This window comes from Giraffa tippelskirchi, chromosome 3 (assembly GCF_054371585.1).
Source record: "Giraffa tippelskirchi isolate mGirTip1 chromosome 3, T2T-mGirTip1v1.2.pri, whole genome shotgun sequence".
NCBI lineage: Eukaryota > Metazoa > Chordata > Mammalia > Artiodactyla > Giraffidae > Giraffa > Giraffa tippelskirchi.
The window spans coordinates 12,021,290-12,036,921 of NC_137277.1; the positions used below are offsets into that span (position 1 = coordinate 12,021,290).

At 54.9% G+C, this 15,632-nt stretch overlaps 1 protein-coding gene across 1 annotated transcript; it reads right to left on the reverse strand.

The window, feature by feature from the left end:
• Positions 1-3,427: 3,427 nt before the first annotated feature.
• P4HB (prolyl 4-hydroxylase subunit beta) lies at positions 3,428-13,290 on the reverse strand. The gene is made up of 11 exons (XM_081576302.1): positions 13,090-13,290; positions 11,818-12,024; positions 10,315-10,448; positions 10,043-10,180; positions 6,447-6,551; positions 6,150-6,275; positions 5,765-5,965; positions 5,526-5,646; positions 5,260-5,441; positions 5,088-5,174; positions 3,428-4,343 (listed from the first exon to the last, which is right to left on the reverse strand). The coding sequence occupies exons 1-11, from the start codon at positions 13,238-13,240 to the stop codon at positions 4,263-4,265; spliced, it is 1,533 nt and encodes a 510-aa protein (XP_081432428.1). The 5' UTR covers positions 13,241-13,290; the 3' UTR covers positions 3,428-4,262.
• Between the last annotated feature and the right edge of the window lie 2,342 nt (positions 13,291-15,632).

Sequence of the window (15,632 nt, forward strand, 5' to 3'; positions counted from 1 at the left end):
CGGTAGTTGTGGCTCACAGGGCTTATTTGCACCTCTCCGTGTGAAATCTTCCCAGAACAGGAGTTGAACCTGTCTTCTGCATTGAGAGGCAGCTTCTTAACCACTGGACCACCAGGGAAGTCCAAATTTCTCCTTTTAATAAGGACACCAGCCTACTGGTGTCCAGGGAGTAGCGCCCACCCTACTCCAAGTTTGACCTTATCTTAACCAGTTACATCTGCAGCGACTCCATTTCCAAATAAGGTCACATGCTAGAGTACTGGGAGTTAACACTTCAGTGTATAAATATTGAGGGGCGCAGTTTGGCCCCTAATGCTGGCAAGATCTTCCAGGCAGTCACTAAAGACCTGGATGCTGGCGATGGGCCAGCAGTCTGTAGTGGGGGGCAGGAACTCAGTTATGAGAAGCCCTTGCACCACCATGTTGATCTCGTTCCAACAAAATCAAATCAACAAATTCATTGACACCCCAGGTGCAAATCCCTGGGCCAAATGCTGCAGAAAGCACTGCACTGCCCTGATGGGGTTTCTCCTCCTGCCTCTGTGCCATTTTCCCTGGGAAACTCCACCTGGCCCAGGCCCTGCGGGGCCCCAAGGCAGGGGTGGTTCCCAGGGCTCTTGCATTTCGGGCTCAGGGTATAGTGCTGGGTGATCCTAACTCTTGGTCACTTGTGTCACTTAACGAGCAGGTACAGTTTCTATCGGCGTGTTTACATGAAGCCCAGAGACAGAGTACCATGCTGTACACAGAGACAGAACTTTCCTTTGATGTGAAGCTTGCCTTTTCTGCTGTTGTGGAAAGTTCTGTCTGCCCGCCCTGCTCGGAGGATCAAATGAAAGAACTCTAGATAAAGAAGCTGCCACCAGCAGCCTGGTTTTTCCCGCCAGTGACAGGCCTCAGGCCAGATAGGGCAAACCATCAGGGTGGGCCTACTAGTAACCCCAAGAAGGACCCTCCCAGTCCATCCTCCTAGAGGCGAGCTGAGAGAGCTCAGGATCTGGGCTTTGGGGTTTCTGTTTGGATATTTGGATCAGAGAAGGGACAGATGCCTGAAAGGCATTCTAGTGACAACTTGGGAAACATGTCCTCAAAGCCATGGACACAGCCTGTAGCAACTTTTGGCAGAAGCCAGCCGTGAGCAGTCTAACTTGCTATTCGCATAGCCACACAAGCACCAAACCTGTGTTTACACAGCTTTGTCCCTGAGCCTCTGCCCGTGTGAACTTGTCAAGTGACCTGGTTTGCACAGCTTGAATGTTCTGCCTTCTGGAGAACTGAAGCAAACCGAAATAGTTAATGGAAAACGCGCACTTTGAAAAGTCTTAGGAGACTCAACTAACAGAGGTCTGCCTCCAGTAGAAAACAAACAAGGGGCCTGGAGGGGAGTCTGGGCAGGCCCACTCGGCTGCTTCCTGGCAGATGCCGAAGCCAGACCTTGAGGGTCCAGTACACAGGCCCAGCAGCTGCTTTTTAGGTTCCAGGCCAATTGCTTCCTACCACCTGGAGAGAGGAAGAGAGAGATCGGGACGCCCTAGGCTGTTAAGCCCTGACTGCCTACCCCAGAGCCCGCAAAGTTACCTTGCTAATCCACCAGTCCTGCCGGTCTGGGACTCCAACCGCCACCTCCCAGCAATCCCAGGCCCAGGAATGTGCTAATCAGCTGCCTGGGCAAAAGGGGAAAGGTATCGGTGACTCACTCCCCCTCCTAGGAGCACATGACATGACAACGTGCTCTGGGCAGCAGTGCCTGCTCCCAAACTTTCTGTGCGAAGGGCCAGGCTCTGCGGAGCTGGTCAGCGGGGTCACCAGCGTCTATCACTGGGCATAGCCCACCCCTCGCAGCTGGGACTAGAGACAGCCCTGCTGTCAGCCCATCCTGGATCTCCTTCTCTGGAATATACACGTGTGCCTCTAGGAACTCTCTCCCATTTTGGAGGGCAGGGCTAACATCTCCCCAGAAATCTCCCACAGAACCTCCAAGTGCCCAAGCTTACTACTTCGCGAATACATGTCTCACTGTGTCTGCAGGACCAAGGCACAATACACACAGACCCTGGAACAGCCCCAGCACAGGCCACCTGAGAACCAGGGAAGGGAGCCCCGCTGTGGACTGAGCTGGGGAGCAGGACTCGGATGACAGAGTGTGTGGACAAGCCAGGGCTTAGTTGCTGCTGCCCAAGGTGTAACGGCAGGTTGTTGCTGAACACCAGCTTTATACCACATGCCCAGGTGGGAGAAGGGAGCAGCCCTGGGGTTTGAGGGCATAGAGCAGACACACAGGCCTCGGGCTGGAACGTAGCTGTGGTCATGAGGGAAATCAAACACACACCTCCCTGCAGACTGAGACCACCGAGGGAACCACATTCATAGCAAGTCTCACCGTCATGTCTGCCAGACATGCCCCAGCCATCTCCAAGGCCCCAGCAGCATCAGAACTGGGGGCTGCAAATCGGGTAAGGCATGCATACTTCCTACTCCAAGCAGCATGTTGGAGGGACTGATGGAGCATGTGGAGTGACAGCCTGGGCTCCTTGGAGACCTAGCCACATTTGCTGTTCTTGACCTCTCAAAGTGGGCTGGATCTCCACCCCTGTTCCCTCCAAGAATGACATCAGTGTCCCACTGTGGCTACAGACATGTGCACAGAACAACAGACAGGAAACCCTGCCCTGGGCAGGGGTGCCCTGGCTGGGGACTGATGCCCACCTGAGCCCTGCTGGCCCCTGTGGGTGTCCCACTCAGAGCCCTCGTAGAACCCCAAGGCCCGAGAGGTGTCCCCAGTCCAGGTTCAGGTGCCATCAGCCACGACTGAGCGACTGAACTGAACTGAACTCCAGCTGTGCTGATCCTAGTTGGAGCATGCAGGATCTCTTAGTTCTGGCTTGTGGGATGTAGTTCCCTCCCCAGGGATCAAACCCAGGGCCCCTGTTTTGGGAGCTTGGAGTCTTTGTCTTAGCCACTGGACCACCAGGGAAGTCTCTGAGCACAGCTTTCTTGAAGTCTGAACGCCCCTGATTTCTCATCCAAAGCTGCAGTGATTCTAGACTGCAGGGGGCACTCTTGCACAACAGACCTGCGCTCCCCTGGCTGTCCTGACATGGCACATTGGCAGAATCCATGCTATGACCATTGGGTGCCCACAGCAGGTAAAGCTACAGACCCCCATCACAGGTGAGCCAGCCGGACAGAATAGGAGCAGGGCCGGGAGTCAGCCCTCCCCCTACCCGGGCCACGTGTGCTAGGTGACATGCGGTGTCAGCTCCACGCACAGTGCCCATGGGATGTGTACATGCTTCTGGGTGTCTGCCATGCTCCAAAAAAGAGATGGCTCAATAAGAGCAGCCCCAAGCTCACCCCCTCTCCCTAGAATGTCGGAATTCCAACCCCCATCCCCGTGCCTAGAAGTTGTAAGGCAGAGGCGACAAAAGGCAGAAAATTTTAACTTTATTTGGCCAATATGTCCAATTCCAATATTGTGGTAGAAATGCCTGAAAACTGTCAACATGTGATTCAGCTCAAGCATCCTTGGCTATCTCCCAGCCTGGAAACGAAGGGTCCTGGTTCTGCCTGGCGCAGGTCTCAGGCCACCCTGGACATCACAGAGCAATAAGGACCCTGGCTTGGGGAAGGAGGGAGCTGCTGGGCTTGTCCTGGGCCCAGCCGCACCCTCTGCTCACTGGGGGGGCCCCTGTGACAGAGACCGGAAGTCTCCGTTTAATCAAATGATGCAGGAGCCACGCTCCACCATGGCAATACCGCATGAGGTGAGGGACCCGTCCAGCCTTGCCTGGTTCTGCCCCACAGAGGGCAGGAGTCCCAGGGAGGCCTGGCCAAGGTGGAGCACACACCCTGACGTCCAAAAATGTCTAAAAATCCCACAGACGGAATTTTTTTAAAGTGATAGTATAAACCTAACAGGAATGAGAGACATTGCCAGCGTGAGATTCCAAAACATTTTAGCGAGCACTCTGGACAAAACCATGTACAAAAAAAGTACATCACGATTTAAAAAAAAAGGCCCACCAAGATGGGCTGGGCTGGGCTGGCCTGGAAATAAACCCCTTTCCAAAAGTTGAAAAGCAAAGGAAGACGGGTTTAGATTTGCACGTGTGTTAGAGTGAAGTGTGGCTTCAGAAAAGTTCCCTGCATTTCCGATCGACGCTCCCTCGCTGGGAGGGTCTGCGGGCGTCCGGAGGCTGTGCTGCTGGGTGTGCAGCCCACTGGGAGGTGCCGGGTTTGGTGCCCAGGTCTGGCTCTCTGCGTTACAGTTCATCTTTCACAGCTTTTTGATCATCATCTTCCTCCAAATCAGGCTCTTCTGCTTCTTCGAGATCTTCCAGATCCTGGGACGTAGGATGAAAAGGAAGGGATGTGAGAAGTCCAGGCCGTGCCAGCTTGCTGAGGCCTCCACGCCCATGCTGAGGACACTAGAGACCAGTCTGGTGCTCAGACACAAGCAGCCAACTTTGGTCTCTATGAGCAGATGTGTGGATGTGTGGGGTGGGCTTCCGGACAACAGCGAGGCATGGGGGCTCCTGCCCACAAGACAGGGTGGGAGCAGAACTGGTACTCTGGGAGCTCACCCCACGCTGTCGAGCAGGTGAGTGCTTGGACCTACTCCATCCACGGCACAAGTATGAAGACTGAGCAGGGAGCCACCAGTGTGTAATGTCCACCCCTCAAGTCCTGGAGTTCGCGGGGCCGGTGACAGCAGCTCACGCGGCATTGGCAGTCCTCACTGCCCCCACCCCGCCCCCACTGCACCCTGCAGCCAGGTCTGCCCCTCGTCCCACATCCCTGCACATCTGGGCGGACTCTGTGGCCTGAATGGAACATTCCCTCCACCACCCCACCCAGCCCCACCCTCTTGGCCCAGGCGCACTTCTGCTATCCCCTCCACTCCCCGCAGCTGATGTGGAGAGGACTGAGCTCACACCGGGCAGAGCACCTCAGCAGACAGAGAACATGCTAGATGTGCCTGCGAAGATTCCTGAGCCAACAGTGGTGCCTTCCAACCCCACACCCCACGCCGTGCAGTACTGTGTGGCAGCACGCCCCACAGCCTGCCAGGTCCAATGACTACTTACGTCATCATCTCCGGCCCCGTCCTGGCCACCGCTCTCCAGGAACTTCTTAAAACCATCCAGTGTCCGCTCCCCATTGTAGTCGATGACCTGCAGGGAGGTGGGGTGAGATGTGAGACACGGTCCCCCCCACAGCCCCCCAACTCCTCCGCACACCCCTCAGTGGTGGGCGCACCGTCCTGTCGGCGCTGGCGGGGAAGAACTTGAGTGTGGGGAAGCTGTGCACTTTCACCGCCTCCACCTCGTTGGCCGTGGAGTCCATCTTGGCGATGACAATGTTCTCGTGGTCCTTGTATGTTTCTCCCAGCTTATCCCAGATGGGGGCCAGCTGCTTGCAGTGACCGCACCACGGGGCATCTGAAAGAAAGCCGTTCTGCGTCTCGCTGGGCCGGAAAGTGCCCTGCCCCAGCCAAGCCCAGAGGAGTGGAGGGCCTCACTTACAGAACTCTACAAAGACATTCTTTTTCTCATCGAAAGCGACCTCTTCAAAGTTCTTTCCAACCAGCACTTTGACGGGCTGCTTGTCCCAGTCATCAGGCAGCTCCTGGCTCATCAGGTGGGGCTGGAGGGGGAGTAGAGAAGAGTCAGACATGTGCAGTCGCCTGGGGACTCCTCTGCCAACCAGCTGCTCTATGCGCCCCAAGGATCCTCAGCACCCCTACCCCAGACAAGGTCCGCACCTTAATCTTGCCCTCCAGGAAGCGGTGGCAGAACTCGGTGATCTTCTCTGCTGTCAGCTCATCTGACTCTGGCTTGTATTTGGTCATCTCCTCCTCCAGCGTGATGAGGCGCACGGCCGGGCACTCCTCTTTCTTCAGGCCGAAGAACTCCAGGATGCGCTGGTTGTCAGTGTGGTCGCTGTCGATGAAGATAAACAGGATCTTGGGAGAGAAAAGGCACGTTGACGGCACTGCACAGTGAGGGCTCCCTAAACTTCCCTGCTGTCCACTCCCCAATAACCGGGACCCCACACTAAAACAGGCTGTCCCGAGGCAGGAGGAACCCTCCAATCAGCCTTGGACCAGGGGGGTGCCAAGTCGCTCATAGGCCACAGGGAGCACGCACCTTGCCCTTGAAGCTCTCAGCCGCTTTTTTGAAGTTGCTCAGCTTGCCCTCGTAGTCAGACACGCTTTTCGGCAGGAACAGCAGGATGTGAGTCTTGATTTCCCCTCCAAAGATCTTCGGGGCTGTCTGCGTTGGAAACACAGGTTACTTGGTCTGAGACACTAACCAAGCTATCGACACAGGCTATTCTCTCCATGGCCCCAAGGCCACCACACACCTGGTCTCTGTAAGTCAGGGTCCCCAGGACCAAAAGTCAGGATCCCCCCAACCAGGGCAACACCAGCAACAGAGACACACCTGCTCGGTGAACTCGATGACCAGGGGCAACTGGTTGTGCTTGATGAAGTCCAGAAGCTTCTCCTTGGTGACCTCCCCCTCAAAGTTGTTCCGGCCTTCGTCAAACTGTGGACAGAGAAAGGCGTGGGTGCCAAGGCTCTCCACAAAGCCCCCTGTGGCCCTGGCCGGCTGACCATGGCCAGGAAGGCAGTCTACAGCCTCATTTTCCTGTCTGGGTTGTGACAGCAGTGGTGGGGGTGGGAGCAGGACCCACATGTCTCCATCCGAAGCAAAAACCAGGTGATGGCTGCCAGACACATCCTCTGGGCACTAGGCAACAGGTCACTGAGGTCACCAGGAGTGCACCAAGGCTCCCCACGAACACCAGCAGGCAGCCTCCAGCAGGCTGAGACTGCAGCAGCTGGCCGAGACCCTGCCCCGGCACGTTCTCGACAAGCCACAAGACCCCCACGTCCTGGGTGTGGTGTGGTGCCAGGGGACTCCCTCATTGCCAAGTCCCTGAAACTGCGGCTCTCCAAATGTAGGCTTCACCCCTGTGGACCCAAGGCCCTTCCAGGGCGGCCACAAGGTCAGACTGGTTTTCACAACCACGCTCAGACGGCAGGTGCCCTGTCATGCATTCCCCCCTAGAGTATGCAGTACGGCGTGTGACATTGCGTCAGACTGAAGGCAAACAGGAGAACCCAGCTGTCTTCTGTTCGGACAGACATTAGAGACCGGCAGACATCTAAAACACCACTCTGACCACGAAAACATTATCTGCGAAATTATAATTTTCACAAAAATGTTAATTTTTTTTTTGGCCACACCACGCAGCTTGTGGGATCTTAGTTCCCCGACCAGGGGTTGAATCCCTGGTGGATTCCTAACCATTGGACCATCAGGGAATTCCCCCCCAAAATGTCTTTTTTGATAACATGTAATATTTATTATTGTTATTTTAGAATGAACGGGTTTTTTTTAAATTTCTCAGTTCTAACATGTCTAATGCAATAAAAATGGCTAGGTATTCCACACACACAAAAAAGGCCTTTGGGAACTTCAGTAACCTATTAAAAAAAGTTTCAAAGTCCTGGAGCCACGAAAGGCGAAGGCTGCAGCCACAGAGCTGAGAGGTGTGGCCCCAGCTCCGGATGGGAAGGGCAGACACAGCTCCCTGTGAGGAGGCCGAGCGGTGCCTCAGCCTGTGCGGCTGGTCAGCGAGCCTCCCATCACCTGTGTGAACTCAGATGGGACCTACGGAGAAAAACCACTCACCTTCCCTGCCTGGTCATTTCCCTCTGCGTTTTCCCAAAGTCACTAGCCACTTCCCATTCCCACCCCAATTATACAGAGCTGAAGCTGGCTCTGCCTTCCCCACACCTGTGACGGGAAGGTGCAGAGAGACAAGAAGGACATGGAGGCAAGAGGCTGGCCATGGCCAGGCTCCATCAGGCATAAAGCAGATCTCCCGTTAAAGAGGCGAACAGACAGCCATCCCAGCTCCTCCAAAACCACCGTGTCTCTATTGGGACACAACCTTGGTCAAGGTAATGGTGCCACGTTACACTGTGTTCAGTGCCTGCTTTGGTGAAAAACAAACAGCCCTTGTTTATCTGGGGACAGCCGCAGGAGGTCTTGGGCCCTTGGGCAGAAGCCAGCCCACCAGGATGCAATGAGAGTGCCACAAAAATAAGGCCCCACCCCCACTCTTAAGCCCCTGGCTGCAAAGATGAAAGAGAAAAACAAAGTAAACACCAAAGACACACGACGATCAGCTCTCAAACCAGTGGTCCAAGCAGACCCAAGCTGGGACTCAGATTCAGAGTTGCAAATGGCAGCTGGCCATTCTTGGGAGTCCCATCTCTCAAGGTTGCCCACACAGAAGACCCTGCTCACACTGAGGAACTAGGCAAACAGCCTGAAGGAAGCGGAACAAGTAAAGGCGGAGAATGGGGACAATGGGCCAGAGAGCAATCTGAACCTTCTTCCTCTCATCCCTAGAGCTGTCTGCCTGACTGTAGTCGTGACCCCAACTGACTCCTCAGCATAAAGCCCATGGGCTCTGCCAGGCTCCTGCTCACAACTGCCCAAGGTAGCATGACATTCCAGCATGGCTGTCGGAAGCCCGCAAGTGCAAGAGGGAAGGCCCCCTCACTGTTCCCCGTCTCCCCACACAGATACCAGAGACTTGAGGCCGAGAAGAGATGAGCAACCACGACTACAGTCTTTGTAGAACAAAGAACCATCCTTCTAACCTTCAAGGACATGTGATCACCAGAACCATCATCAATCCAGTGAGACAAGTGCCACTCCAGATCTCAAGGGTAATCGTGTGGATCAAGCTGATGAAAAGGGGTTTGCAAGCGCCACAGGCCTGAATCTCCCCGTCCTTCAGCCAGAACTGCAGGGCACACCCAAGACTTTCTATTCAAGGCCCCCAGGACCTTCATTCTACTCAACTCCATCCAACTTGGCTGGGTCTTCTCCTAATCAGCTGTTAATAACAGTTTCCTGGGTACCTCTGGGAAGACAATTTACTAATTTAGCAATTCTGTTCCCTTTAAGGCACGTGGTAAGGATGGCTACTGAGTAAAGAGAATGTGTATAATACCTCTTGTTTTGAGGAAGAGGGAAGGGACTTCAGAAATAGCTGAAAGCAAGCTACCCCAGAACCCAGTGCACCTGGGAGGGCTGCCCTCCCTACCCCCAGGTGCTAGAGGCTCAAGCAGTGCCCCACCCAGGAGTGCACACAGTGGGGGCACCGGGCCCCCCAAACACTGTGTCCTTTCTGATCACTCAGTTTAAAACTTGGCTGTAACGCTACAACTACCTTCTAACCCTGGGAACAAAACAGGACAGAAGTCCAAGGCCTAGCCCCTCTCCCTGAAGATGTACCTCCAGCCCCAGGTCCCCCCATCATAGCCTTCCCTCCTCCTCCACTTTGTACCCAATCCAGGGACAGCTGTGTCCCAAGAGCATGCGTGCTCAGCCAGCCCCATGCCCACCATCTGGTGGCTAAGAGAAAAAAACAGACCCCAATCACCCATCAACTGCTGTGCACACACACCAATTCCAGCTGTGTCCTAGCAAGAGTGCAGAGAAATCAAGAGACACATGGCCCCTTCATGACCAAGCATAACTGACATGGGGCCAGGGGAGCCTGCAGGAGCCCAAAGGAGCCCAGCTCTGCCAACAGAGTGGGAACACGTGCCACTAATACCCCACCGTGGAAACAAACAGAAGTGACAGCTGCACGATACCACAAACGTAATTAATGCCACTGAAAACTTAAAAGTGGTTAAAATGCTAAACTTTATCACGTATGTCTCACCACAGCTTTCCTTTAAAAAGCCAATTCTCTGAAGCTACTTGGCTTGCATAAAACACCACAATGGGGCCAACACAGAAGCTGGACATAGGGCCCACAGCTGAAGGGCTGAAGGCCACGGTCTAAGAGGCTCCTACTACCTGACGTTGCAAAACGGGCCCTGATAACAGGTGGGCCGCAGTCCAGCAGCCAGCACCGCCTGGGCAAGGTCCTCAAAGGCGACACTAGCCCGGAACTTCAACTCCCCACCGCGGGAGAAGGGGGTGGGGGGGAGTGGAGCACTCACCTTCTTAAAGAGGACAACCCCATCCTTATCCAGCTGGTATTTGGAGAACACGTCACTGTTAGATGTGATCCCGAAGGGGATGTCATCAATGGCCTCTGCTGCCAGCAAGAACTGCTTTGCGGAGTCCGACTCCACGTCCTGGAAAGCAGCAGCAGAGGTGGTCACCGTCCCAACACTGAGGACCCCTGCCCTGGTCAGCAGTGGTGGAGACCACAGTGCCCAGGCCACGGCAGGTGGGAGGAAGACCCAGGGTGAAGTTAAAGAGCCTCTACCTTGAAGAAGCCGATGACAGCCACCTCGCTGGACTCCACCAAGGCCTCCGCAGCAGCCCCGTCAGACAGCGTACTGGCGGCGGGGCCTGTGCGCTTCTTCAGCCAGTTCACGATATCATCGGCTTCTCGGCCGGCTGCGCCCAAACACAAGGCAGGGTCCACTTGATATCAGGGATGCACCCACCCTCCCCACCTATCCTTATCCAAGCTCTCTGCCAAAACCAGAGCAAAACATCACCTTGCCATAGGAAAGGCATCTTGTCTATGTACCTACCCAAACTCCAGGGTTAAAAAGGCTTGTATGTGTATATAGGAGACTGTGGTTGTGTTTAAAGAAGGGAAAGGCAGCAGTGACCTCTGGGTAACAGATCATAAATCACCTTTTTTTTCTCTAACACTTTTGCATCTTGTAAATTTTCCTTGATATTTAAGTTCACTAAACACACGCGTACTTTCCCTGCAGTGGTCTCACACTAGGCTTCGTCTTAATTAGCGATGTGGTAGGACTGGAAGAAAGGGCTGCTTAGCAAGACAGCCTCGAGACCACCTTTCCCCTGAAAAAGCAGGCTGGGCTCTACTGCCTCATGCACCCAGACTGGTCAGGTGTCCTCACCCTACACACCTCCTGGACTGGCAGGAGGAAGAGATCAGCCCACGCACACCACCACAGCAGATAAAACGAGAAGGAAAAAAACTGCTCCTCCCAAGACTGAGACTAGATGCCCTTTATCCCCTTGTGTGACTATACAGTCTGACCTGAAATGGGGTTGCCAAATCTCACGTTTAGAAGGACTCTGCCTAGAGTTAACAAAAGCTGTGCTATTACTTACAGAGGGAATCAGAAAGGGTTTTCTCATCTACAAGACCTCAGTGTTAGTGACAGGATTGTGGTAACTCTGCATATGGCACTCCCATTCCAAAAGTGAACATAAGTAAAAGTGGGAGCAACAGACAGCAGCCTACTGAGATCAGAGCTGATGTCAGAATGAACAAGACGAGCTGCTCTAAAGAATTTGGGCGGATAAGCCACGGAACCGGTTTCATAGACAAAGATTCCCCTTTTGTCACCGGTACCGACTGGGCTACATAGGGGAGGCGGCTGAGCAGCAACTGAGGGAGGGGCCAGTGCAGCTAGGCTTGGATTTGAGCTCTACCACAATCGCCACAAGCCCCAGCTTGGTACCCGCTGATCTCTGTTTGCCCCTCCTCTGTGAAAGGCCCTCACACTTGCCCTGGTGGCAGGCACACAAGAGAGTGAGCAAAGGCTGAAACGTGTTGTTCCATTTGCTCAACCTCCCCCCATCCCCACACTGGTCAAGGACAAGCTTCAGCCTGCTAGCCACCTCGTGGGATGACCCTCTCCACTTGAGAGAACGTTCCTCACACAACCCTGAAAAGCTGAACTAGACCCTAGAACCCAGTCTGAGAACAGGTTCTCCTCCAAGCCTGTTATCTTCCAAGAACCTGTCTACTGGCAAGGAAACGACAGCGCCCCACTCCCACCTGTGTATTCTTTGGGGGATGCTGTGTCTCCATTCTTGAAGAACTTGATGGTGGGGTAGCCTCGGACACCATACTGCTGGGCCAGGTCAGACTCTTCAGTGGCATCCACCTTGGCCAGTCTGATCTCGGAACCTTCTGCCTTCAGCTTCCCAGCTGCTTTGGCATACTCCGGGGCCAGAGCCTTGCAGTGGCCACACCACGGGGCGTCTGGGAGAGAAAGCAAGACCTAGAAAGCAGCATCGACCCACTCCACCGCCTCCCTTCCCTTCTCTTTTGGTACCTCCCTCCGTGAAATCTTTATTTCTGCACCAGGATAACCCCTATGAATGCAGGGGGTGTGGATACTCTCGGGCAATATCAAATAGGGCGAACGAAAGACAAACCACTGGTTCCTACTCTCCCTCATCTTCAATGGTTAATAACTTCCTACTACCTACAGGCAGTTAACGCAGTCAGGTCCTAGAATTTCCCTTTCGGAACCAGAGAAGTTAAGAAGCTAAAGCCATGGCTGCTGTATATTTAGTGACCAGTCATAACTGAAACACACACCTGTGCACACCAGCCAGAGACTCACATCTAACACAAGTTCTTTAGATTCTCTCTCAACTCAGGTTGGTGGCTGTGTTGGGCCTAAGATTTCCACCTGAGATAGTCAGGGGTCATACACTTATGAACACAAAGGTTTTGGATTCTGGTGGACAACACTGTTCATCAGAAGACAGCTGTCCCTGGTGAATGGTGGTGTGGGCAGGGGCAGTGCTCTCCGGGAACTGGTCCAGATGAGCAATTCGGAGGCTACCCCCTGCATAGTCCTTCCTATTTGTTGTAGTTCAGAGTCGACCCTACTTTTCTTAGGCTAACAGAGAGATCCTGCTATGTGGACATCAGGCACAAAGGCACATCCAGGATGTCTGCCCTCGGTCATCATCAAGGTCCAGATGGGCGAGAGGGATGCCCCCAGGACGCGGGCAGCGTAGGGATGCTGACAGCAGGTCTGTGAAATGTTTCTGCTTACAGATGGGCCTTTCCAGGGGATAGAAGTCAGCGCATCTTGGGGTGGCCCGCTGACACCCCTTTAGACTCCAACCCATCTCTGGCGGGGCCGGGGAAGGAAATGCGGGGAAGGGCGCCCAGGTCCCCCATCCTTCAGTCCCACTCCGTCCCCAAGTCCACCCCGGTGCCCCTGCCCCCTCCTCTGTCCCTGCTTCGTTTCCATCCCGCGAGTGGCAGAGAGGCCCGGCCCGGGAGGATGGACGAGCTGGAGGCACTCACAGAACTCCACCAGCAGGTACTTGTGGGCCGCCAGCGCCTCGTCGAAGTTGCCCTTATGGAGCACCAGGACGTGGTCCTCCTCGTCGGGGGCGCCGGCATCCGCGGGGAATAGCGCGGTCAGGGTCAGGCAGAGCAGAGCGCGGCGCAGCATGTCGGCACGGGCGCGGCGCTTCAGTTGGCGCCGCCAGGACAGCAGGCCACGAGAGCGCGCGGCCCCCGTCCCGCTCTTATAACTCCGGCCGCCGCGCGCGCGCGCCCGCCCGTGCCCGCCTCCGATTGGCCTGGGGGTTCCGGGGCCCGCCTCCGCTGAACTTGCATTGGGGGCCCACACAAGTCACGGCCCCGGATTCGGAATTGCTACAGGCACCTCCCTCGCCCTCGCTCGGGATTGGTCGAGGAGCTCGCGCTCGCACTCTCTCCCGGCCTCTCATTGGTTCCTGGCGGAGAACTTTCTCTCTTTCGACTTGTGACTGGTGGTTTTCTCATACACCTTCCCCGGTCCTGGAATGGCTGCTACCTTCGGGGACCCGGGTTCTGCGGCTCCTGATTGGCCAAGACATGCGCGCTCCCCGCGCGCTCCTTTGTCGAACGTGGCAGTGGGGAGGAGTTCTCAGCTGAGGGGCGGAGCCACGCTTGCGCCTCCGAAACCCCTCGTGTTGCTTTCTGACTGGACCGCGTATCCCCACCTGACACCGCCCCCGGCTCTGCAGGCCGGAAGCTGGGCTGACGCGCTTCCGGCGCGCGTGAGGCCCGTGCGGCGCCTGCCGTGGCGGCTGGTCCCTCGTGCGGGCGTTGCCCGGGTGGCCTCCGTGAGTGGCCAGGGCCTGCTACTTGGTGGTGGCGGAGCGAGGCGCAGGGGCAGCGCGCGGGGGGCCAGGGACGGCCCCAGGCGGAATGCGATGGAGGAGCCAGCAAGGCCCGCCGGAGCTGTGCCCGGAATGGGGCCACTCGCCTGGTGAGAGGCTCCGGTCCGGCACCGTCCACTGTGAGCACCTCCGTTCCTTCCTACCGGCTGCCTCCCACGAAGCGGCCTCCGGGAAGCTTTTAGGCGACCGGGTAAACCTGAGCCGTCCGCCGCGGGGTTGGCTAGCGGCCACCATCACCGAGCTTTACAATGCGACCGGGCAGTGTGACCCGGAGTGAGTGTAACACACAGTGAACACACAGATTGAGGATGGAAGAGGAGTGTACGATATTCCCTTGATGACTTTTTGTATGGATACGTTGGAATATTTTGTTGGGTTAAGTGACAGTATTAAAATTTCAGATTTCTTGTCCTTTAACGTGACTTCAGAGCGTTTAAAATAATATGCGTGGCCGGAATGTTAGCTTCTGTCCGACGGCGCAATTCCGGACGGAGCAGCGGCTTGCCCTCAAAGACTCAAAGCCCAACCCCCAACCCCGTCGACTCTCTTCTCCATTTGTGTTCACTTCCTCGGTTGTGAAATGCCACCCCCACTAAGACTCATCATCGACTTAATAACTTGGCTGGAGGGAGACACTGCTACATTAAATGTACACGTTGGCTATAGTAACATCTTGGTTTTAAAAATGGTCAAACAAAAAAAAAAATGGTAAAACATAAAAAAAAAATGGTAAAACAGAAAAAGTATGCTTTTGTACTTTAGAGACTTTGCATTTGTTGACAGCTTGCTCCTGAGGGCATGTGTTCTCATATCTTTTGCAGTATTCCTTCTAGAAGATGAATTTCGGAAGGTCAAGACCAGGTTCTCTGTGCCCCTCCCCCAGTGCCAGTAGAGCTAGAGTCAGGAGGAAGTGGTTGTACCTCCTGGTGGGTACTTTACGGGAGCTGGGCCTCCCAAAACAAAAGGCTATGAATATGTGTCTGCAACCTCCACCCCACTTCCGTGTTCTGACCTGGGTGCTGGCCCACTGAGCAGCAGGCAAGGCTTCATAATAAGCATCACAGGCCTGCTCTGCTCTCTGGGAACCGGTGGGAACTGCCTCATGTCTCTTGCCCAGTCTTCCCACATTTTTGTGATAGCCATGACTGTTCTACAGACCACAATTTGGGGCCTGAGACAAGGAATATTTGTACCACATCTCGATTTCAGAGGCACTCATGGAATCTGAGTTTAGATACCTAAATTTGGGGACTTTATAGTTTTTTCAGCTAACAGAATGAAGACATACTTGGTGACGGTTTGGAGGGAGCTTGGCCTCATAGCATACGCTAAATGGTTGTGACTACTGGGACCAAGGGAAGAACAGACCAGATGCAGAACAGCAAGGATCTGAGCTGCTGCGATAGTCGAGCCTCACTGTGGTTCAATTTGAACTCCCTGGTCAAAACCAAGGGCAATTGGGACACACCTTGATGCAGGTGATGACAGGGCCACTATTCTGCAGCCCAGGTGGACACAGCCAAGTCATCCTTCTGTGAGGACCAGGGGCTCACCAGGGCTCTGGTGTGGGCAGGGGCATGATAACTTTCATGCTCTGTCTGCATTGATGTACCTTCTCAAAAGCACAGTCACCCATCATGAATCAACACGTGCACTGACCTGTGCAGGAGCAGGGAA